At 45.1% G+C, this 25,537-nt stretch overlaps 1 protein-coding gene across 1 annotated transcript in view; it reads left to right on the top strand.

Moving 5' to 3' along the window:
* The first annotated feature begins 9,766 nt into the window (after positions 1-9,766).
* LOC120909528 (occludin-like) overlaps positions 9,767-25,537 on the top strand; it is a 60,071-nt gene continuing 44,300 nt past the window's right edge. Inside the window, exons 1-3 of the mRNA XM_040321307.1 lie at positions 9,767-9,958; positions 20,870-21,589; positions 21,695-21,856. Of these exons, the coding sequence (XP_040177241.1) occupies positions 20,885-21,589; positions 21,695-21,856 (867 nt within the window). The 5' untranslated portion in view covers positions 9,767-9,958; positions 20,870-20,884. The remainder of the gene's footprint in view (positions 9,959-20,869; positions 21,590-21,694; positions 21,857-25,537) is intronic.

Raw genomic sequence — 25,537 nt, 5'->3', positions numbered from 1 at the left:
CCGTGCGAGTTCAGCTGAACTCGCACGATTTCACTCCCGCTGGCAGTCCCGATTTCGGCCGCGATTTAAGGTTTCTGCACAGATGTCAATGTAAATCGCGGCCAGAAATCGCCAAAAGTAGTACAGGAACTACTTTTTGAAATCAGTGCAGCGCCGCAGATGCGGCGTCGCACCGATTAGGATGGTGTCATTGCCGGCAAATGCCGCCGATTTGAGATGCGATTTCACATGTGAAATCGCATCTCAAAACGAAGCAAAACGTACCCAGTGTGAACCTGGGCTAAATGACGGAATGTCCAGACAGCAGGGTGACGTTTTCTGTGCTTTTATTACTGGTCCAACACGACCAACAGTCAACTCGAGGTAGATAGAATAGGTTGGTGAAAGGAGAGAAACTTGCAGATTCAGGCCTCTAGATAAGTGAAGCAGTCCTGCTTCAGGATAATAGCTCTTACTTCGTCGCCACTCCAGCCAGAGTGGGTGTAGTGCCCCTGGACAGGTCCCTCTCACAGGCCTGGCAGCCAAGGCGTCACTTAGAACTTTTGGGAAGGAACAAGTCTCTGCCATCGACTTTGCTCTAGTAAGATTTAGATTTGCAGTGAGACCTCTGCCACAGGCCCAATGCTCAGGAACATGGACGATAGAGCGAATCCTCCCAGTAAACACAATTTCGCCTGAATCTTCCTCAGGTAGACTTGTTAGCTTGGGGTCACTGACTGACAGTTTGCAGCATACAACCTGTCAGTGTCCGGTCACCCAGACCCCCGATGGTTCGTCTAAGCCCTATTGGATCACCTGCCTCCGGGTTCACCTCAGACCGACTCCCCACCGAACAGCACAACTCGCTTGGGATATTCTCAACAAGAGGTGGGGGACCCAGTAAGTCACTGGGGCCCCTTGGCAGCATTAGTCGCTCCGGGCCGTGAGGGCCCAGAGTCAGGAACTCAGCATGGCATGTGCACCCCGGCCTGGTAGGCCATATCGCCGGGGCCCGTGATGTGCGCACAACCTAAAGGTGGGTGCCGCACCTGGAACCAGCGAAGACCCCACAAAATGGCGTCTGTCACAGAAATACCCTACCCCAGCATGCCCGCTAGGGAAACACTCCTCTCATTGGCTGCTGGAGAAAGGCGCTCTGCCTGGACCTCTCTGGCGCCACCTGCTATCCAAAGATGGGAAGGTATCTTTGGAACACACTCTGACACCACAGGACAGCCCAGGACTGACAGAAACCCAATTTAACAGATAAAACACGGATGAAAGCAAGGTAACTCTCTCACCCCCCAACTAAATTTGACATAACACCTGTACTGAAAAGTACACAGGTGCTACATCAGTCTGTTACAGCGTGACAAATGTGCTATCTCCATTACAAACGCTACTTTTACCGAAGGTGCGCTCCCGTCTTATACTTTATTCTGAGCATGCGCAGGTTTCTAAGCATACACACGAACGTGTTTCTCGTCGAAAACCAGCCCGACGAGGAACACGACGAGGAAATTGAGACTCCCATCGAGGAAAAAGAGAACTTGTTCTCTTTTTTTCTCGTTGCGCTCCTCGACAGTTTTCTCAATGAAAAACATAAACATGACCGTTTTCCTCGGCAAAAAAGCTCTGCCACCAAGTTTCTTGATGGATTCTGTCGAGGAAAACGGTTGTGTGTACGAGGCCTGAGACTCAGAACATTCTCAGAACAGCCAGGCAACTTGCATTTTCAGAAGAAGGTCAGGGGTCACTGTCTTTCTTTAATGACAAGCTTGCTTTGATTTCAGAGAATGCACAAGTGCCTCTTGGTTAAGAATGCATAGAATGAGGCTTACAACATAAAATTAAACACATTTAGCTGGATTCTCAAAGTGCGGCGCATCTCATATGCGCTACGCCGACGTAACATAGAGAGGCAAGACCAGTATTCACAAAGCACTTGCTCCGTAAGTTGCGGCGGCGTAGCGTAAATTGGCCGACGTAAGCCAGCCTAATTCAAAGTAGCAAGGAAGTGGGCGTCATGTATTACAATGAAGCGTGACCCCATGTAAATGAAGGGCCGAACGAACGAGGCATGCTCAGAATCACGTTGCACATACTTCCTAAGATACGACGGCTCAATGCCTACAACGTGAACGTAACCTACGCCCAGCCCCATTCACGTACGACTTACATAAACGACGTAAAATACGACGGCTGTTCCGACATCCATACCCTAACATGACTTACACCTGCTATTGTGTGGAATAACTTTATGCCGGACGTACGCCTTACGTAAACGGTGTAGATTACTGCGACGGGCGTAAGTACGTTCGTGAATCGGCGTATCTTGCTCATTTACATTTTCGATGCGTAAATCAATGAAAGCGCCCCTTGTGGCCAGCGTAAATATGCGCCCAAGATACGACGGCGTAGGAGACTTACGTCGGTCGGATGAGGCCAAAATTCAGGCGTATCTTCTATTAAGAATTAGGCGCAGAGATACGACAGCTCATCTGTGCACTTACGCGGCGTATCAGAAGATACGTCTGCGTAAGTGTCTGTGAATCTGGGCCATTGCCTCTAGAAATATAAAACTTTACAACTGCATAAAGATGTGTTCTGTCTTTTAGTTTTCAAGAATTGGCATAGTTCCTTTTACAATATTAATAAATGATACACTATATATTTGTGAGCCAAACTCCAACCCAGTGGTGGCTGGTGTTTTTTTTGGGGGGGGGGGTGGAAATCAATGCACCCACAGCCAACAGCCACCCCATGTTGGGCAGGCAGACACTAACCCCATTTATGGAGTGGGCAGCGCTTCCCTCCGGGCGATGGACGGCGGCTTCCCTTGCATCAGGCCGTGCTCCTCCTCCATCATCCTCCACAACCAATAGGATTGCTTCTACTTCCTCCCCGTCTCAAGACCCGCTTCCTGATTGGCCAGGAGGAGAATCAGTGTGACAAAAGCAAATATTAATTCGCTATTGTCACACAACTGGGTGGGCTTGGGGCACAGCCCACCCTTTTTTGAAGCCTTGCTAATACCTGTTCATGCGCCCAGCGCCCTGAATGCAGATTAAGGGGCCGAACGCATGGATCGGGGGCGGCGCCCCTGTGCCTCTAATGGAGGGGCCCCCACTGCCAAACTAAAATAATTTAAAGTGGAGTTCCACCCAAAAATGGAACTTCCGCTTTTCGTAACCCTTCCCCCTCCAGTGTCACATTTGCCACCTTTCAGGGCGAGGGGGTGCAGATTACCAGGTATTTGCACCCACTTCCGGGCATAGACTCCAGTGTGAGTCACGCCACTACGCCCCAACACCCCCCCTTCCGCTGTCTCCTGGGAAGCACACTGTTCCCGGGACAGCGGGGACCAGTGAGGATGGGCCGCGCCGCTCGTGCATGCGCAGTAGGGAACCGGGCAGTGAAGCCGCAACGCTTCACTTCCTGATTCTCTCACGGAGGATGGCGACGGGGACAGCTGAGAGACCTTGGCTGCCGACAATGCGGGCACGCTGGACAGGTAAGTGTCCATTTTTTAAAAGTCAGCAGCTGCAGTATTTGAGAATGAATAGCCCTTTAAAAGATAAGAAAACAAGACAAGCTTGTTTAGATCGCCTGTATCATTCCACCAACCTCCTGGACCCACACCATTCTGGATAGATAGTGAAAGGAGAAGCAGCACAGTGATGAGCTCATCTCTCCATCACTCTGCTTTCTGATCCTGTCAGAATACTTCTTGTCAGCACATGAAATGATTGACTCCTAGCATTGCTTCTTCCTCTCACATTGTGAGCTCTGCTGTACATGGACTGCAAGAGTCAGATTCCAAGTCAATGCTTCTTGACGGTTGTGTGTAGCTCGTCTGTGGCGAAGAGTTGATCCTATTGCATTAGTGCCAGCTTTTTCGATGACAACCAACCAGTTTTAAAGGGTTACTTTTTTTTTTTAAATAACAAACATGTTATACTTACCTCCACTGTGCAGTTTGTTTTGCACAGAGTGCCCCCAATCCATGTCTCCTGGGGTCCCTCGGCGTCTGTCTCTGGTCCTCCCCGCAATTAGTCAATTAGAGCTCGCATGGTGGTCACTAATTGCGGGTGCGCTCCCGTGATACAGCGAGCAGCATTTATGATGTAACATTTGGAACAGACTATGGATGGGCTTTCTGAGGCCACCATGTAGACTTTTTTTCATCACTGCCACCTACCTGTACTCTTTCTTTGCTTTGCAATTTCAGGTACTTTCACTGCTTGCTTTAAAAAAAAAATACATTTATCCCCATCCCACCCAGCCCCAGGCTACACCAAGGGGGCTGGAAGGCCCGCCTGATCTTGTGCCCTCTTGCCATTCCAGACATGTACGCAGACATAGTGACGCGTAGGCGTAGAACAGACATGACAGGGTGTAAGTAGCTTACAGGAGGTAAGAGGTTAAGAAAAAGGGGGGTGTTAAGAAAAAAGAACTGGGCTTACCTGATTGGTGGGAGTATTAGATGGGGAGGAGTGGTATAGATACTCTAAGGCCTCGTACAGACGAGAGGATATCCATTGGAAATGGTCCGCCGGACCGTTTCCAGCGGACATTTTTTCTCCCGATTTCGATCTGATGGGCTGTACACACCATCAGATCAAAATCCCTGTGGAAAACATACGCGGTGACGTGCCGCGCCATCGCCGCGACGATGACGCGGCGACGTGCGCGACCCTGGAAGGTAAATACTTCCATGCATGCGTCAAATCACTTCGACGCATGCGAGGGATGGGGATCGCTTGGACTTATCCGGTGAGTCTGTACAGACGACCGGATCAGTCCAACGGACAGGTTTCCAGCGGATAGATTTCTTAGCATGCTAAGAAATTTTTATCCGCTTGAAAACCGTCGGCTGGAGAAATCTCCGCCGAAAAATGTCCGCTAGGCCGTACACATGACCGGATTTGTCTGCTGGAACTGATCCGCGGATAAATCCCAACGGACAGATCCGGTCGTCTGTACGGGGCCTAAGAGAGAGGAGGAGTTGGGGGGCAGCAGTCTGGAAGAAAATCATGGTGGAAAGTCCCGCCCTCCCGCCCTTTAAGGTAGGTTTTTTTCCTCTTGAGGGATTGTGAGAATGAGGGGTTGTGGTTGGGTCCCTGACGTTTGGTGGAAAAACAGGTGGTATGGGGAAAACGTGGGACCTATCTCAGGGATGGAGTCCTCCTCGGTTGGTCTGGTGTTAGTCTAGACCAGGGGTCTCCAAAGTACGGCCCGCGGGCCACATCCGGCCCGCCAGGCCATTTATTACGGCCCGCAGCTGGAGTCCTTAGTCCTCCTGTCAGTTGTGGAACCTGCGCTGCATATTCACCCCGGCAATATGCAGCGCAGGTCCCGCAATCTCTCCCGGCGTCTCTCTGTCTTGGCTGCTGGGACCCCGGCATCCTAGCAGCCAATGAGGTGCTTTAATGCAGACCTGTTGCCACCTCCCGGGTCCCGCCTCCTGCCTCGCTGTTAACCAGCGTGTAATACCAGAGGGGTGGGGGTCGGGAGGTGCAGCAGGTCAGCACAGCCAGTGTAACGTCCGAGACGCGCTGGTATGAATCAAGTACACATGCAAGGAGGGGGGCTGTGATGGTTACACATGTGGGGGGTGAGTTGAATGGCTCTGGATGGGGACACAGAAATTGGAAGGGGGGAGCTAATGGCTCTTATGAGGACACAGACATCTGGGGGAGGGCTGATTGGGAGACAAACGTGTGTGTGTGTGGTGAGGGGGGGGGGGGCCTGATGGCTCTGATGGAGACTCAAATGTGGGGGCTGATGGGGGATGCAGGGAGACTGATGAATGATGGGAACACAAAATGATGGGGAAAATGTTGGGGATACTGATGTAAGGGGAACACGGATGTTTGGGGAAAATGATGGGGACACAGATGTTTGGGGAACATGATGGGGACACGGATTTAAGGGGAACATGATGGGGACACGGATTTAAGGGGAACATGATGGGGACACAGATGTTTGGGGAACATGATGGGGACACGGATTTAAAGGGAACATGATGGGGACACAGATGTTTGGGGAACATGATGGGGACACGGATTTAAGGGGAACATGATGGGGACACGGATTTAAGGGGAACATGATGGGGACACGGATTTAAGGGGAACATGATGGGGACACGGATTTAAGGGGAACATGATGGGGACACGGATTTAAGGGGAACATGATGGGGACACGGATTAAAGGGGAACATGATGGGGACACAGATGTTTGGGGAACATGATGGGGACACGGATTAAAGGGGAACATGATGGGGACACAGATGTTTGGGGAACATGATGGGGACACAGATGTTTGGGGAACATGATGGGGACACAGATGTTTGGGAAACATGATGGGGACACAGATGTTTGGGAAACATGATGGGGACACAGATGTTTGGGAAACATGATGGGGACACAGATGTTTGGGAAACATGATGGGGACACAGATGTTTGGGGAACATGATGGGGACACAGATGTTTGGGGAACATGATGGGGACACAGATGTTTGGGGAACATGATGGGGACACAGATGTTTGGGAAACATGATGGGGACACAGATGTTTGGGGAACATGATGGGGACACAGATGTTTGGGGAACATGATGGGGACACGGATTTAAGGGGAACATGATGGGGACACGGATTTAAGGGGAACATGATGGGGACACGGATTTAAGGGGAACATGATGGGGACACGGATTTAGGGGGAACATGATGGGGACACGGATTTAGGGGGAACATGATGGGGACACGGATTTAGGGGGAACATGATGGGGTCACGGATTTAGGGGGAACATGATGGGGACACGGATTTAGGGGGAACATGATGGGGACACGGATTTAGGGGGAACATGATGGGGACACGGATTTAGGGGGAACATGATGGGGACACGGATTTAAAGGGGAACATGATGGGGACATGGATGTTTGGAGAAAATGATGGCGACACAGATGTAAGGGGAACACGATGGGGAAACGCATGTAAAGCCTCATGCACACTGGAAGTTTAGCCCCACTGCATGATGCTCCAGCGTTTAGGTGCCAGCAAAGGATACAGGAGCACCATGCAGTCCTGCTGTCAGCAGTAAGTCAAATTATATTTCACTCTTTTACTGTGGATTTATTTATGAATGATTTTTCCGGCCCGCGAATATGTGTATAATATAGAATGTGGCCCTCGAAGTAAAAAGTTTGGAGACCCCTGGTCTAGACCACCAGGTGATAAGTTGGTGGGTCTGTGGGTCCTCGAGGCGATTTTGGCGGCTGGGGACAGATGCTAACTATAAGGTACCACAGGCTCAAAAAGTGAGGAGAGTGTCGTCATGGGCCAACAACCAAGTAGTGTTAAAACTGGTATATTAAAATGTTAAATTATTAAAATATTTGATTAATGGTTATATATATATTTTTATATATACTTTATTTTGTTGTTGTAAAATAAAAGGCCGAACAGGCCATTTAAACCTAGCAAGTGTCAGTGTTTTAATTTATATTAAAGCGGGGGTTCGTTCACCCGAAAAACAAATTTTTAACATTAGATTGAGGCTAATTGTGGGGAGCACAATCGGGTGGTTTTTTTTTAATCGAAGCAGTACTTACCGTTTTAGGGATAGATGTTCTCCACCGCTTCCTGGTATGGTCTGCGGGACTGGGCGTTCCGATTTGATTGACAGACTTCCGACCGTCGCATACAGCGCGTCACGAGTTGCCGAAAGTAGCCGATCGTCGGTGCGCAGGCACCGTATAGAGCCGCACCGACGTTCGGCTACTTTCAGAAACTCGTGACGCTCTGTATGCGATGGTCGGAAGGCTGTCAATCAAATAGGAACGCCCAGTCCCGAAGGCCATACCCGGAAGCGGCGAAGAACATCTATCTCTAAAACGGTAAGTACTGCATTGATTTAAAAAAAAACACCCGATTCTGCTTCCCACAATTAGCCTCAATCTAATGTTAAAAAAAATTTTTGGGGTGAACCCCCGCTTTAAGGTAAGGGTATATACATGTGTGGTTGTGCGCAGTAAGGTATCTAATTGCCCTAGTCATGCCTGTTCCTGATCATTACTAGAGACTGGGCACTGTCTATGATGGCGCAGTCACTGTGCTGGAATCTCACAAGAGCACACTCTGAGCACAGACACCTCAGCCATCCACAAAGGGAAATGTGTGATGTATAGCCAGTGCCAATCCTGACCTCCCTGGGGCCCTAAGCAGAATATGACATATCACATTCAAGTTAAGAAGCGGGGGGAGGGGGGGGGCGCTGCCGACAGTGTCACATTAAAGATTAAAGTTGAGAAGCGGGGGGAGGGGGTGTTCTGCTGTCGGAAATGACATCTTACATTAAAGTGAGAAGCGGGCGGTGCTGACTTCTTACCTCTTCTCCCATGCAGCCAGAAAGTTGAGAAGCAGGGTGAGGGGCTGAAAGTGACTTCTCACCAGGTGGGGCCTCTAGTAATTTGGGGGGCCCTCCGCAGCTTTGCGGGGCCCTAAGCGGCTTGCATAGTGAGCCTATAGGGGGGAACGGCCCTGTGTATGGCCATTAAAGCCCACCCTTTTTGCCATTGCACATATGTGTTATGTAAGGGGCACAAGATGAATGTTTATGTGAACCCTTGTCGAACAACACATTCAGTTTAAAAAAGAAATGAAAGGCAAAACGTTTGTGTATACATTTTAAAAAAACGTTATAAATACCCTTTCCCACCTTACGTACGTGTTGTACGGTGACGTACAACACATACAACGGCAGGGGAAGTTCGATTCCACTGGCACAACTCTTGGGGCTGCTTTTGCTAATCTCATGTGTTTGCGTGTTAAAAAAAGTTTGTTAAGAGACGATTTGCACTTTTCAGTCTGTTACAGCTTAAAAAATGTGTTATCTCCATTACAAATGCTACTTTTACTCCCGTCTCATACTTTATTCTGAGCAAGCACGGGTTTCTTAGCATACACACACTCGAGTTTCTCGTCGGAAACCAGCCCGACCAGGAACTCGACGAGCCAAATCAGACTCCCGTCGAGGAAATAGAGAACTTGCTCTCTTTTTGGCTCGTCGAGTTTCTCGAAAGTTTCCTAGACGAAAATGTACACACGACCGGTTTCCTCGGCAAAAAAGTATCTCCCAGCTCTTCCCAGCGCGCTTCCCAAGGACCCAGAATTCCCTGGGGCGATCCCTTTTATCGGAGCTCCGGCCCAACCCATCCCCCCGAGTAGCCAATCCCACCATGACCACCGCCTTGTCCAGTACCTGGTCATGCCCCCATCAGTCAGGGCTCTCTTTCCCTAGGGGGGCTCAAGAGGCCTTCATTTTGCTGGTTTTTGCCGAGAAACTCGGCCGTGTGTACGAGGCCTGACATGAACACAGGGGATTTCACACAAAGGAAGCAGTACAAAGAGAACAGGATACTTTGTCATACGAGTACATGGTACAGCAGGCATATCAGGAATATGAAGTGTTGGGGCAATATTCTTTAATGATTACAGAGCTGTAATAATTTGTGCCATTTATATCTTCCTAGAATTGGCCTTTAAACCTGTCATTTTTATATTTTTTATTGCCTTATGCTGTTTGCATTCCATTAGTGTATGACATTTGTGTAAAATTTGTACTTGTATGTAAAATGTTCATTAATAGTTGCGGAAGTGACTGTACTGTAGGTTAATGAGATGAGCTTTCCTGTAGCTCTGGGTGTACTCTCTGGTCACTGGGAAAGAAGCAGTTAAAGGTGTATGAATAGCAGACCTGGCTGTGCACTAGTTCTCAGGGAATTGTGCAGTTCTCCAACTGCTGACCAGCCCTGAGGGGAGGATTGTCAGTGTGAATGTGGGCAGAGCTGGATTCTAATCATTAATCCCAGGAGCGCCATTACCAGACAACAAAGAGGTGAAAAAGTGAAGAACACGGTGCTGGCATACACAGGACGCCTTACACCTGTCAACATTCTAAGAACAGCAAGGAAAGAAGGTGAGTGCTAGAATAAAAGGAGTGGAACTATTTAACATATTGGAGGGATGCAGGATAAATAAATTATAGTTTATACAATATATATCAAAGACATGAAAAACTTGATCATCAGAGGATATAAATAAATATTGTGCTCACACATACAAAAGCTGGAAGGTAGATGAGACAAACAGGCACATGACCTGCAAAGTGCGAAAGTAGATTAGTGACATTAGAAAGATCAGAAGACCTGATAATAGCATTTGTATGGAATGCTGTGACACCAATCGGGGACATCTTGGGGGTAGAGGAGTATCCAGGGACCAGTGACTATAAATACATACCTATTGCAATGCATGGTACAGATTTGGGGTTCCTGTAACTGCTTACAAAGTTTGTTAAACTTTTTATTAACATATGCAACTCTACATCTAACCATAACAACCGTTCCGCAATAAAACCTAAATGTATTCGAATAAATAAAAATTATAGAATATAAGATGGTGTTTTAGATTAGTTTTAGATATACAAATAGGCATAATACATAACAACATAATTTCATAAGTGTTTGTCCTTCAAAAGCGACAGCAAGATCAATAGCCACGGTGAGAACAATATAGCAGAAAATAAGAATTACTAACAAGTATATGTAGGCAATAATGTAGTGTCCCGGTTCAACCATAGCAGCCTAATTGGAAAGCAGAGAACTCATTCCATACTAAAGACCCACCTCTTCTGAAAGACCGGTACAATGCTGGATGCCAAGCGCCTTGAGGCGATTAAGTTTGCATTTGTTGCTATACAAGTTACTCACTCACCCCAAATTTTATCACCGTTTGAAGGAACCCCTGTTGGTATTTGTACACTGGTATAAAGGAAGAGCAGAATTAATTCAATACTTTTGGGTCGTCGGTTCGACTGCCTAGAGTTAGCACCTCCTCCTAGCACTTTGGTTGTTGGTTCGAATTCCAACCTTGGCATTACAGATTTTAAATTTTCATGTTCTAACTGTGCCTGCATGGGGTTTGCATGTTCTCCCTGTGTCGGCATGGAGTTTGCATGTTCTCTCTGAGTGGGTTTTCTCTGGGTACTCTGGTTAAATCTCATACTTCCAAGACATGCTGGTAGGTTAATTGGCTCTTGTATAAATTGGCTCCAGTGGGGCAGATCCACAAAGGAAGAACGCCGGCGTATCTACTGATACGCTGGCGTACTTTCAAATTACCCGCGTCGTATCTTTGTTTTGAATCCTCAAACCAAGATACGACGGCATCTGGGTAAGATCCAACAGGCGTACGGCTTCATACGCCTTCGGATCTTAGATGCAATACTTCGGCGTCCGCTGGGTGGCGTTCACGTCGTTTTCCGCGTCGGGTATGCAAATTAGCTATTTCCGACGATCCACGAACGTACGCACGGCCGTCGCATTCTCTTACGTCGTCTTTAGTCGGCTTTTTCCGGCGTATAGTTAAAGCTGGTATTTCGTCGCGTATAGTTAGACTTGCCATGTTAAGTATGGCCGTCGTTCCCGCGTTTATTTTGAATTTTTTTTTTTTTTGCGTACGTCGTACGTGAATCGGGGTGGACGTAATTCACGTCTATGTTAAAAAAAATGACGTCCTTGCGACGTCATTTAGCGCAATGCACAGCGGGAAATTTAGGGACAGCGCATGCGCAGTTCATTCGGCGTGGGGACGCGATTCATTTAAATGAAATACGCCCCCTAATCGCCGATTTGAATTACGCGCCGTTACGCCGCCACAGATAGACTACGCCGCCGTGACTTACGGCGCAAATTCTTTCAGGATTCGAACCAAGGACAAGTAAGTCACGGCGGCGTAGCGTATCTCAGATACGCTGCGCCGGGGCAGATCTTTGTGGATCTGCCCCAGTATGTGTATGTATGAATGTGAGGGACCTTAGACTGTAAGCTCTTGAGGGCAGGGACTGATGTATATATAAAATATATATATGTAAAATGCTGCATAAATTGTCAGTGCTACACAGTGTTAATTTTTACATCAAATTTCAATTTAGTTTTAGTCTGATGCCGCGTACACACCATCACTTTATGTGATGGAAAAAAACGACATTTTCTGTGAAGTAAAAAATGACGTTTTTGAAACTTCAATTTTCAAAAACGACGTTGCCTACACACCATCGTTTTTTCACAATGCTCTAGCAAAGCGAGGTTACGTTCACCACTTTTTTCCATTGAAGCTCGCTTCATAACTAGCTTCTGGGCATGCGTTTTTCCCCCACACACGGTCATTTAAATTGACGTTTTTAAAAATTTCGTTTTTTTTCATCACATAAAGTGATGGTGTGTACGCGGCATCAGTCTTAGGACTAAAATTGCATTTTAGTTTTAGTCCCATTTTAGGCTCCATGCACACTGGAGCTGATAAACTGCAGTTTATTGGAGTTTGGGCGTTTTTTTTTTAAAAGCCCATAAACTCCACTCTATGTTAGCCTATGTGTCCATGCACACATGGAATGTTTCTCAGCTTTAATGAGCAGTGGAGTTTATGGGCTTTTTTCTGAACGCCTGAAAATCGCTTTGAGATTGCCCTTTTTTAACCTAAAAAAAAACGCTTAAAAACCCCAAACGCTGATAAGCGCCAGCATTTTTTGGCGTTTTTGATGCATTGAAAAAAATGAAAAAGAAAAAACGCTAAAATAAAACTAAAAAAGAAAAACGATTAAAAATTCTAATGAAAGCTAATGCAAAAACTTAAAAAAAACTTTGAAAGACTCCCTGCAAAGCTACTGGCGTTTTTATAACATTCTTTTAGCGTCCAGTGTGCATGGAGCCTAATTGTTTTAGGTTTAGTCGTATTTTAGTAGACTAAAATGGTATTAAGTTAGTCGACTAAAATGTTTTAGTCGGTTTTAGTCGACAAAATGAACACTGGTGCTATATAATGTATATCAGTAAAAAATATGCAAACTAAGATTTTAAGCTTAAAATGTTCATGTGTAGACTATGAAATGTGGAACACATGTCTGTGGAAACAAGTGTGCACCAGGTTTTCTATAGGTATCATTGGTAAAACGTTAATAAACATTATTTGATTTGCCATAATAAAGTGGAGAATCTTAAAAATATGATCAGGGACAGCAAATGTGAAAATAAATAATATATAAATAATGATATTACACTCCAAAATGTTACTTGGGGCATAGAAATCCAGATGTATGAATAAACTGGTTGTCATTGCACATAAAAATAATTTCTATTCACTTTGAGGGCAGGGACTGATGTAAATGTATTATAAATATGTAAAGCGCTGCATAAATTGACAGCACTGTATACCGTAAGTACCTGAAATAAATACATATTTTTTTCTCAGAAAGAGATGTATTTATTTATTACAGGTACTTATTATATATATATATATATATATATATATATATATATATATATATATATATATATATATATTACAATTTATGCAGCACTTTACATACAAGGGTTCTTCAAAAAGTTTCCGCACTTTTTTGTAACTCTATTAGATATAAGTGGGGAAACTTTTTAAAGACCCCTCATATAATACTGTAGATTCTGTCCCGGCCTTAAAGAGCTTACAATCTAAGGTCCCTAACTCACATTTGTACATACACATACCAGGGCCGATTTAGACAGGAGTCAGTTAACCCTACCAGTATGTCATTGGAGTGTGGGAGGAAACCATCGGAGTATGGTGGAGAATAGTATTGTTTTTGCAATAATTAATTTAACTTCTGTACCTATTCCTCAGTGTTCTATGTATTTAAAAATACATTTATTAAAGGAGTTCTCTGACCTAAAACTTTTAACCCCCGCTGTGCCCGGGCTGTAAAAATATACAAAATAAACTGTCACTTACCTGCCTACGATCCCCCGTTGTTCCGATATCGCCGTCCCGATCGATCTGATTTGTGGGGTTTGTCCCAATTGTTCTGCTTTTTTGTATATTTTGTATTATTACAATTGCTAAATAAATTTTTATATATATTTTATACTGCTGCATACTAGTGCCTTCAAAGTCCCAAACAAACCTCCCTTTCCTTTTCTCTTGATCTATGGTCTATCAATCAGGCCTCAAGCAGCCTTGATTTGAGTCCACTGATCAAGATACACTTACTACAAACAACAGGGATGTTGGCACAGTTTATAGACTTTGCTATTTAATTCTAACGAGGCAACACTCGCAATTTTCACTATCGCCGTCCCGTTCTCCGGTCCCGGTCTCTTCCGCTTCCTGTGTGTCGGTGACTCATAGTGCGCTCAGCCTATCAGCGGCCGCGACGGGACATTGCTGCGGCCGCTGATAGGCTGAGCGCACTATGAGTCACCGACCCCCAGGAAGCGGAAGGGGCCCGGGACCGGAGAACGGGACGGCGATATCGGAACAACGGGGGATCGTAGGCAGGTAAGTGACAGTTTATTTTGTATATTTTTACAGCCCGGGCACAGCGGGGGTTAAAAGTTTTAGGTCAGAGAACTCCTTTAATTATTAAAAACTGTTGGAAATGCAGAAGTGGGGAGATGGTGCCTTTAGCAATCATTTAGATGCCTTTTGACATATTCTACCCTGGTAGAGTAATATACAGTGAGTGAAAAAAGTATTTGATCCCCTGCTGATTTTGTACGTTTGCCCACCGACAAAAAAAATAATCAGTCTATAGTTTTAATAGTAGGTTTATTTTAACAGAGAGACAGAATAACAACAAAAATACCTAGAAAAATGCATTTAAAAAAGTTATAAATTGATTTGCATTTTAATTTGTGAAAAAAGTATTTGACCCCTTCGCAAAACATTTGATAGGGGATCAAATACTTATTTCACTCATTAAAATGCAAATCAATTTATAATTTTTTTGAAATGCGTTTTCTGGATATTTTTGTTGTTATTCTGTCTCTCACTGTTAAAATAAACCTACCAATTAAAATGATAGACTGATAATTTTTTTGTCAGTGGGCAGACGTACAAAATCAGCAGGGGATCAAATACCTTTTTCCCCTCACTGCAGGGGTGGACTGACAACTCATGGGGCCCCCGGGCAATAGAAGATTATGGGCCCCCCAGGCTTACAGAGGGACACCACGGCAGGAGGCAGTGCAGAGGCGGGGCAGCTAAAATCTCAGAATTTCAACATCAAAAGCATGTCGGTTTCGGACATATCAGGGACAGATGTAAAAAAAACACAGATTTTTACATACTGTCCCTGGTTTTATTGAGCCTGGCAACCCTGATAGAGCCCCCTAGAGGCATGGGGCCCTCGGGCAGTGCCCGGGAGTCCCAATCGTCAGTCCGCCCCTGCCTCACTGTAATAGTGAGAATCACACTGGTTCATATAGAAAACATATTTGTTGTATCTAGCCTCAATGTATAAGAATTTAGTGTGCTGTTACCCTAACCTATCAAGCATCCTAATAGGGTACTCCATGTACTTGGGGTAAAGGTTCATTTTAAAATTGCAGTTTTATTATTTTTGGACCTGTCAGGTTTAAAGCAGCGTACAATAGATGATAATATTGGCGTAAAATGAAGGATGGGTGGCCGCACTCCAAACCAAACAGGTTGTCTTTATTTAAACGAACAGCAAAAACATACCGGATCACAGCAACAGAAACAGGAGGATAACCGACGTTGGCCATGAATAAGCACTAAGTCAGTGCGAAACGTTGGTTATCCTCCTGTTTCTGTTGCTGTGATCCGGTATGTTTTTGCTGTTCGTTTAAATAAAGACAACCCGTTTGGTTTGGAGTGCGGCCATCCATCCTTCATTTTACGCCAATGCTTGCCTAGTGCACTGCCAGCACCCTTGGAATCCTACACCTGTGTATGACCCTATAGCAGACCCACCTTGAGCGGTGATTTTCCTTCTCAATAGATGATAATACCTGCTGCTACCGTCTATAAAAAAATAAATAAATATTTTACAGAAGTGGAGTAAGCGTGAAGGAGGTGTATGACCCCGAACAACCTGTCAAAAGCTTTCTTCCTTGTACAATTGTTACAGGCCACACCGACCCCCTGTACTTCAGTCTGACCTGCTAGAAAGTATTTTCGTACATTAGATGTCCTCAAACAGTGGTTCAAAAGCCAGATGTGACTTTCTGTGAATTTGCTGTTAAAATATTTATAATTTTTATTAATGAAGTGTTTTAAGTGCAATATTTTTATATTTCAAATGATGCCGAAAGTTGGAGACCTCTGTTTTCTATCTGTTATGGAGGGTGCTAGTACTCTCTGTCTAAGTTCTCGCATTCAAAAACACTGATCAATTATTTAGAACAGAAAGGCCAGAACAGATCAAATTTAACAAGAGAGTATGAAACATTTCTATGACACAGGGTAGGTGACTGCTAAGGTATGGTACAATGCAAAGCAGAAAACGGAAGAAACATTAAATGTGGGTGAGTCAACAATCTGAACTGAAAAAGAAGTAAAGAAACTGCGATAAGACATGAACCAGAACCAAAAACAATATGAAAGATAGGGATAGAGAAAGCAAATAGAAAGGGTGTGATAGAAAGCATAACGTGGAGTAAGGCACAAGATTAAGATAAGGAGGGGAACATGACTTAGAGGAAGCAAGACTATGAAGCCTCGTACACACGGCCGAGGAACTCGACGTGCCAAACACATCGAGTTCCTCGGCCAGTTCAGCCCTGAAGCCGCCGAGGAGCTCGGCGGGACGAGAGCTCCCATAGAACAACGAGGAAATAGAGAACATGTTCTCTATTTCCTCGCCGAGCTTCTCGTCGGCTTCCTCGGCCGAAAGTGTACACACGACCAGTTTCCTCGGCAGAATTCAGCCAGAAACTCGGTCGGAAGCTGAATTCTGCCGAGGAAACTGGTCGTGTGTACGGGGCCTGACAGATTTATTTTTCCTTAGGGTAACTTCGGTATCGATGAAACATTGGCATAAAAGGCGGCTGCAATAACGAACATTGTTGGTACCTTCAACTACCAATCCAATCAAACTCTCCTGCCTCATCCACACGACCAGTTTTCCCGTCGGGAAAACTGCCATGAGAGCCTTTGGCTGGGAAAACCGGCCGTGTGCATGCTCCATCGCAGTTTTCCCGACGAGAAAACTGCCAGAAAAAAAAGAGAACCTGCTTTCTTTTTTTTCCGTCGGGATTCCCAGCTGACTTTTTCCCGTCGGGAAAACCGTTCGTCTGTATGCTTTTCCGAGGGGAAAAAAAAATGCCCATGCTCAGAATCAAGTATGACACGGGAGCACTCTTTCTGGTAAAAATAGCGTTCGTAATGGAGATATCACATTCCTCACGCTGCAATTATTATTGCATCGTTTAATGCAGCGCATGAAAAGCTCAAACTTTTAATAACACGAGGATCAGCAAAAGCATCCCAAAGGGTGGCGCCGTTTGAATGGAACTTCCCCTTTATAGTCCCATTGTATGTGTTGTACGTCACTGTGCTTTGGACGGGCGGTATTTGGCCTGAACGTGTGTATGCAAGGCAGGCTTGAGAGGAATCCCGTCGGGAAAAACTTTGTTTTTTTACTGCCAAGAAAACCGGTCGTGTGTACGAGGCATCCTTTTCATTTTCCTGCAGCTAGGAACATGAAAAAGCATCTGTTTTTCATCAGTAAAGTTTAGTTTCATAGTTAGTCATGTTGAAAAAAGACACAAGTCCATCTAGTTCAACCAAAAAAAAAAAAGTGTTGATACATTTTCATAAATATGATGGAATTTAACCAGATCGGCAGTAAAATTACCATTTTGTAGCTTTATACAACAGATAATACATTATTTAAAAAAAATACACTGTTTGCTATTTATTAGGCTAGTTTCCAATACTTTTCAATCCCACCAACAGTTTACTCACAATATACTGTATATTACTGCAGTTAAATATACCTTAAAGCGGAGGCCCCACGAAAAAATATATATTAAAAGCCAGCAGCTACAAATACTGCAGCTGCTGACTTTTAATAAATGGACACTTACCTGTCCAGCGTGCCCGCGATGTCGGCAGCAGAAGACGAGCGATCGCTCGTCTCTATTGCCCTCGCCGACATCCTCGGTGAGGGAATCAGGAAGTGAAGCGTTGCGGCTTCACTGCCCAGTTCCCTACTGCGCATGCGCGAGTAGCGCTGCGCTTTCCCAGTGGTCCTCGCTGTCTCCTGGGATCAGTGTGTTTCCCAGAAGGCAACGGGGGGGATGGGAAGTAGAGTGACTCCCGTGGGAGTCTCTCCCCGGAAGTGGGTACAAATACCTGTATTACAGAGGTATCTGCACCCCCTCCCCCCTGAAAGGTGCCAAATGTGACACCAGAGGAGGGGAGGGTTCCGGAAAGTGGAAGTTCCATTTTTGGGTGGAACTACGTTTTAAAGGGTGAATCAACTTACATGGAGAAACAGTTATAGCAAATAAAAAAAAATAGCAGCCTATACAATTGCTACACAAGCCATGCTTTAATTTAATGTTATTAAAAATTACCTTTTGCTTTTTATTCTTTAGCCACTGTAATGTTCCGTAAAATGTAACATGGCAACCTGGAGACAATCTGTACACCATTGGTGTACAGAAGCACCAGAAATGTCATAATTGACTCACTGATTTTCCAGGAAGTCTGCACTAAGATATAAATCACATTTTAGGCATCCTCTGCAAAAGGAATTTCAGCTTGGTTAAATACTTCTAAAGTGATGCAGACTCTGCAACTTTCTTTACCAGAACACTGACATTGCACCAGGTGATTATAGTCCTATCAGAATCAAGATTTTAAAGGACATGGTCAAAACAATACACAGAGCAAACCTATGAATACACTACAAAGTATGCAAAAATCACTGAAATGTACAATGACCAGCCAAATGAGATTGTTTTTTTTTTTTCAACTAAAGTGGAGATACTCTTTAAAGCCAAACCAATATATCAATTTTGTGTGGGGGAATGGTCATGTGAAAATCTGAGAGGTAGAGCTTTGCTTCCCCTTTCAGCATCACTTCAGTTCCTTTACTTACCCTTTCAGCTTCACTTCAGCTCTCCTTGCCAAACTACTGTAGTTGTTTTCGCTTGTGTGGACTAGGAAGAATCCACCACAATTAGAAGTATGTAAACTTAAGGTGTACCTAAATCATAAAAATTATACTATATTGCAGCCTACCTTAGACGTGGTAAGTGCATTAGTTTGCATTTCTTAAAGGGGTTGTAAAGACAAAAATATTTTCCTCTTAAATTAAAGTCTGACAGTAGCTGATAAAGTAAAAAGTAATGTTTTGCATTATAACTAGTTTGATACCTGTTGAAATCGAGCTGTTTTATTCACCTCCAGCACTCCTGAATCGTTATTCTCACTGACTTCCTGGTTTGCGGTATGCATTCATTCTTGCTACATCACGGCCTAATGGGAATTACAGTTCCCATTAGGCTTAGCCTCCATGCCTGTGAGGGATAAGAGAGAATCTTCACGCAGGGCTGTAGTCATAGGGAGGGGGTGAGCACATTCTGCTTTCCACCATGCTCAGATGCTGGTGGAAAGCAAGAAGAGGAGAGACAGGAAATGGCATTTTCAAACCTGGATTACTGTATTTTGGAGGTCAAAAGGAAAAACGAGGTAAGTGATATTTAAATGCTCTAGCTTACAGCAATCAATTGATCTAATAAAAAACGAACCTTTAGTGTTCCTTTAAGGCTTTTTTATATATATTATTTTCTGCTGTGATCCTGCCACTAACACACTTCCTGTCCTAGGGTGACAATGTTCACCCAGTGTACTGTATCTTTGGAGGAGTTGTGTTGTTAACCCAGGCCAGGGATTGTGTTAGCACTACAGAACACCTCCCTCTTTCCTCATCACCATATCATGGGAGAGGTGATCTGTCGTCCCTAAATGTGCACTGAGAGGGCTGATTACATGCTGTTTGATGACAAAAGACAGAGGACAGCACTGGATTTCTGACAGGACCAACAGCTGTTTGCACTTATTGAACAGATATTGTATAACAAAAGGCTTTCAGTGGCATATTTAGGGAGCAAGTAAGAGAAGTTTATTGTTGGGGGTTTGCATACACTTAAATTCTGTTTGGCTCAAACGGATAGTTCGCCTTTACAAAAAACCTGCCTATGAAGGTAAGGGATGTTTAGAGATTAAAAAAAAACTGTTCATCTCTGACTAAAGATGAATAATACCCTTGCTCTATGTGTAGACCATTTACATACCTTATGAAGCCTGACTGGAATACTCCCAGGATGTTGCAAAGTTCTCCCAGGACATTGCTAAGTGAAGCCTAGTTGTCTCTGCTCACCTCCACCATTACACAAGTGAGCTCTTTCTCTGATTCAAAACCCCCTCACATAGGCCTCGTACACACGGCCGAGGAACTCGACGTGCCAAACACATCGAGTTCCTCGGCCAGTTCAGCACTGAAGCCGCCGAGGAGCTCGGCGGGACGAGAGCTCCCATAGAGCAACAAGGAAATAGAGAACATGTTCTCTATTTCCTCGCCGAGCTCCTCGTCGGCTTCCTCGGCCAAAAGTGTACACACGGCCGGGTTTCTCGGCAGAATTCAGCCAGAAACTCGGTCGGAAGCTGAATTCTGCCGAGGAAACTGGTCGTGTGTACGGGGCCATACACTTTCTTTCCCCTGATATAGTAGCTCTGAGCTCAGCATTTGAGAGCTCACTGCTGTGATGGTGGAGGATGACTAGGCCTCACTTAACAACGTCCTGGGAGTATTCCGGTCAGGTTTAACTTTAGTCAGAGCTGCATAGTTTGTTTTTATCTATAGATTCCCCTTATCTGCATAGGCAGTTTTGTGGTAAAGGTGAGCTATCCCTTTAAATTGCACAGACCACTGAACGAACTTTGTGGCTGTAAATGTAGATAGCAGAGCTGCAAAATTCTTAATTTTAGTTAGGTGGTTGCACAAGTAATTGTATTTTCCATTTCTACTTTCACCCTACAGGAGATTAATACCAAAATGTACAGCCAGAAGCGCTACGACAGCCCACCAGATTACAGCCCACCTACGTACCTTCATCAGAACAGCCATGGATCCTATGGTTATCCAATTAAGTCTGCTCATCCTGATTCATTTTACCAAGAGGACATACCCATACAGCACTTCTATAAGTGGAAATCACCACCTGGCATTGTCCGAATACTTCAAGGCATTATTGTATTTTTGTGTTTGGCTGTTTTTGCCTGTGTGGCCTCAACATTGGCCTGGGAATATAACTATGGATACATGGGAGGCATGGGAGGCATGGGGGGCTTAGGTGGATATGGCTATGGCGGATATGGTTATGGGGGATACATGGGTGGCTATGGTTATGGCTATGGTACGACCAATCCTCAAGCAGCAAGTGGCTTCATGATGGCCATGTCTGTGTTTACTTTTATAGCTAACTTGGGACTTTTTATAGCGAGTGTAACTAAATCTAGCGGAACAAGGTCACGTAAGTTCTTTATGATTATATTGGTGCTGAGTGCAGTTTTGGCTACCCTGGATCTTATCGCCACCATCGTGTACATTGTTGGAGTAAATCCAAGAGCCCAGATGAGCGGTGGCATGTATTATAGCCAGATGATGACAATATGTAACCAATTCTACACTCCTGCGGCTTCTGGAGTAGGCATCATGAATCAATATCTCTACCACTACTGCATGGTGGATCCACAGGAGGTAAGCTCATGTTATTTACTATTAAAAGAAAAAAGTTGCATTTGTTTTTTCTAACATGATATCAGCATATCAACCACTACAGTCATTCCTATGTGTTTTTTCTAGGCTATTGCTATAGTGTGTGGCTTTATTGTGGTCATTCTGCTCTGTGTCACATCCTTCTTCTCGCAGAAGACAAGAAGCAAGATATGGCGTTACGGAGAGCCTAATATTTATTGGGAGAAACCATTTGAGCCCTATCAAGAGGGTCCTAATGTGGAGGAATGGGTAAGGGCTAAAATACATTATTGATAAAATCCTACCTCTTTTATAAAAACGAAATTTACTTCATTATCTTCTAAGAGAAGTTCATATTAGCCATTGCGCCTTTAGATCTTATATCTACAGTATATATACATATATATGTATGTAGCGCACCCCTAAAGAGCTGCTTGTAGTTTGGGCCTACTTCCTCCCCTTAGCGCACATACAGCCAGGCACACATTATTTTTGGCAACCTTTTGCTGTCTCAAGAATCAGTCTAGGAGTTTCTTTTGTGGGTTTTATTTGGGAGCATGGGATACTCTGGAACTGTAGAACTTGAATTTGAACAGAACTTGAGGACTTCTAACTTTCTGGCTCCTCTTGCCCAACTCTAAAACGTATACAACTCTAGCTGCACTTATATAGTCTCACAGACGCTCCTTACTGCCTGTGACTTGTCATCTTCCTAGAGACTAAAGCACCACATGGTCACTCTTGCAGCACTGGGGTCTTGTATTCACAGCCACAGGATTATCGATTGTCTCCTTCAGACATCCACCAAGTTATTTTCTGAGAGGTGTTAAAGCTTCCTTCCCGGCTCTAGTCCAGGTAGCTTTTTCCTGACCCCTTTAATTTCTGGGATGCTCTTTGTTTAGCCCCCCTCCCCCAGCTAAGCCTAGCTGGGACCTCTGAGGCCTCGTACAGACGGACGGACTGTCCGCTGAAAACAGTCCACCGGACCGTTTTCAGCGGACATGTCCGCCCAGAGATTTCTGTCTGATGGTTGTACACACCATCAGACAGAAATCTGCGCGTACACGATACGCGGTGACGTGGCCGCGCCGTCCCACGACGATGACGCGGCGACGTGCGCGGCCCTGGAAGTTCAAAGCTTCCACGCATGCGTCGAATCACTGAGTCTGTACAGACGACCGAACATGTCCGACGGACAGGCTTCCAGCGGACATGTTTCTTAGCATGCTAAGAAACATTTGTCCGCTGGAAAACGGTCGGCTGGACAAATGTCCGCTGGAAACCTGTCCAGTCGGCCGTACACACAACCGAACATGTCTGCTGAAACTGGTCCGGTTTCAGCAGACATGTTCGGTCGTGTGTATGGGGCCTAAGTCTTCCACAGATTTTTTCCCTTGGCTACTGCCCCGGAAAGCAAAGCCCCTCAACAAGGCAAGATAAACCCTGGGATGCTGTATTACCCCACCATACTGTGGACTTCTCTGACACTCAGGCTTTAGACTAGTTATAGACTATTTCCCACTTTCTGGGCACACCTCCCCTGGGATTGGCCCAAGTCCCATAAATAGTCAGGCTGCAGCCTATGCCCTCCCTCCCACTATGTTATAGAATTCTCCAGAATACAGGGGGCAGTAGCAGAACAGCAGCCTGGGAAAACCTGAGCAGCTCTAACAATCAATCGCCCGCTCCACTGATTACAGCAGAGCCAAACAAAATATACCTAGCAGCCTACCCTAAATGACGTGTAGAAGATGATGGTATATAACTTACTTAGATCAGTGATGGTCAACTTAAAAGATATAAGGGGGGCTCAGCTGCAATCTCTGACTCCATCAGTGTGCGGAAGACTGCCAAAGATTGCAGATATACTATAAAATTTGTGGACATGCTACAGGTGTGGTTGGGGATAGATTACATAGAACCACTGGAGATCACTGCCATTACAGTTTAATGTTGCCGCTCCCGCTAAGGGATGCTGGGGTCTCTGGGCCACAAAACATCTACCACAGGGTTGCATGTGGCCCTAGGGCAGTAGGTTGATAACTTTGGATTTAGACCTACTGTGAAGATCAGCTGGACAAAATATTACAAAATTCTTACTTTCAAAAAGCGGATGTATATCCAAAACTTAATTGGTAGTTTTGGATAGACTATGGAAGAGATAAAACCCTGTGACCTTTTTTTTTAGCTGTCTGTGCGCCATTGATGGAATTTCCCTTTACTTGCAGCCACAGAGATGCAAAAGAAAGGTAGAGGAAATCACCCAAAGTGAGGGGAATTCCTATTTTATATCCCCAGAGCAGGTTTTTCTTCACCCCCTGAGCTGGGGACAATGCTACAATCTTCAATTTCCCTCACTTTCTGTAAGGGAGCTCATGATTGGCTAAGTGTTGGCGCCAAACTACACAAATCTCCACCCTATTTCGTGTGGCATAGGACAACTATTCACCTTTTGTTGATGAAACCCTCTGTCATATTGGGAAAGATGTCCTTAAACTGGAGCACTCAGAATCTGGTGCAGATCTGCATGGTAGCCACTTAGGGCCAGATTCACAGCAGAAATACGCCGGCGTATCTACTGATACGCCGGCGTATTTTCAAATTTGCCGCGTCGTATCTTGATTTGGAATCCTCAAACCAAGATGCGACTGCTTTTGGCATAGATCCGACAGGCGTACGGCTTCGTACTCTTCGGATCATAGGTGTAATTCTCCGGCGGCCGCTGGGTGGAGTTTGCGTCGTTTTCCAGCGTCGGGTATGCAAATTAGCTGTTTTCGGCGATCCACAAAGGTACGCGCGTTCGTCGCATTCTCTTACGTCGGTTTTTCCCGTCATAAAGTTAGGTGTGCTATTTAGATGGTGTAAAATTACACCATCCATGTTAAAGTATGGCCGTCGTTCCTGCGTCGAATTTAATTTTTTTTTTTTTTGCGCAAGACGTCCGGGAATAAGAAAGTACGTTACGCACGTCGCTGTTCAAAAAACACGTCGGGGCGCTGTAATTTCGCACAAAGCATGGCGGAAAATTTCCAAACGGAGCATGCGCAGAACGTTCGGCGCGGGAACGCACCTAATTTAAATGGTACACGCCCCATTTGAATTAGGCGGGCTTGCGCCGGACAGCTTTACGCTACGCCGCCGAAAGTTTACACGCAAGTGCTTTGTGAATCAAGCACTTATGCTGGAAACTTGCGGCGGCGTAACGTAAACGGGATACGATACGCCGCCGCAAATCTACATGAATCTGGCCCTTAGCTTCTAATTTTAGCTTGTTTAATTAAGTATTGGCAATAAAACCTAGAAAATGATTGGCTTCTATGCAGAGTTTCACCAGATTTAGTAAATAACCCGCATTGTGTCACACTCCTGGCAATATTAAAGAATAAAGAAATGTCACTACTTAAAATGAATTCCACACACTTTACTGTAACCTTGCAAGATTTACTTGACATCACATTTTACATTAGTATCAGAGTTCTTTGGCACGGAATGCCATACATGAGAGCAGACATTCTGCAGTTGTCATTTCTGCGCAGAATGCAAGCACATGTTTTGTAGGCCTTTTCCCTTTGCATACCCTCTCCTAGAGAGCACCACAAAGTTGAAACCACTTACCAGCCAGACACGCTCCTGATGGCCAACTCATTCACAGGTGTCACCATATTTTCACATCAGAGGACTCTGGCCTGTCCTAAAAGGCCTTTTGCTCCCATCTAAAGGACCCACAGCATGGGGTCAGGGGACCTATGGAGACTACAGCTGTTCCTACAGAATTCTATACCACCCTGCTTGGGACATTAGCTCAATTGAGAGGCCTTTAGGACCATAGCAAACATCATTCTGATAGCTCTGTGGTGTTTGGTTCCTATGCCCCATCTCACTGGACCCCTCCCATGTGGGAATATATATGAGCACTTACTATACCCATTACATAACTAAGGAGTGACTTTT

Source organism: Rana temporaria, chromosome 1 (assembly GCF_905171775.1).
Source record: "Rana temporaria chromosome 1, aRanTem1.1, whole genome shotgun sequence".
Classification (NCBI taxonomy): domain Eukaryota; kingdom Metazoa; phylum Chordata; class Amphibia; order Anura; family Ranidae; genus Rana; species Rana temporaria.
Note: the sequence above shows the minus strand (reverse complement) of the source record. Positions and strands in the feature narration are given on the sequence as shown.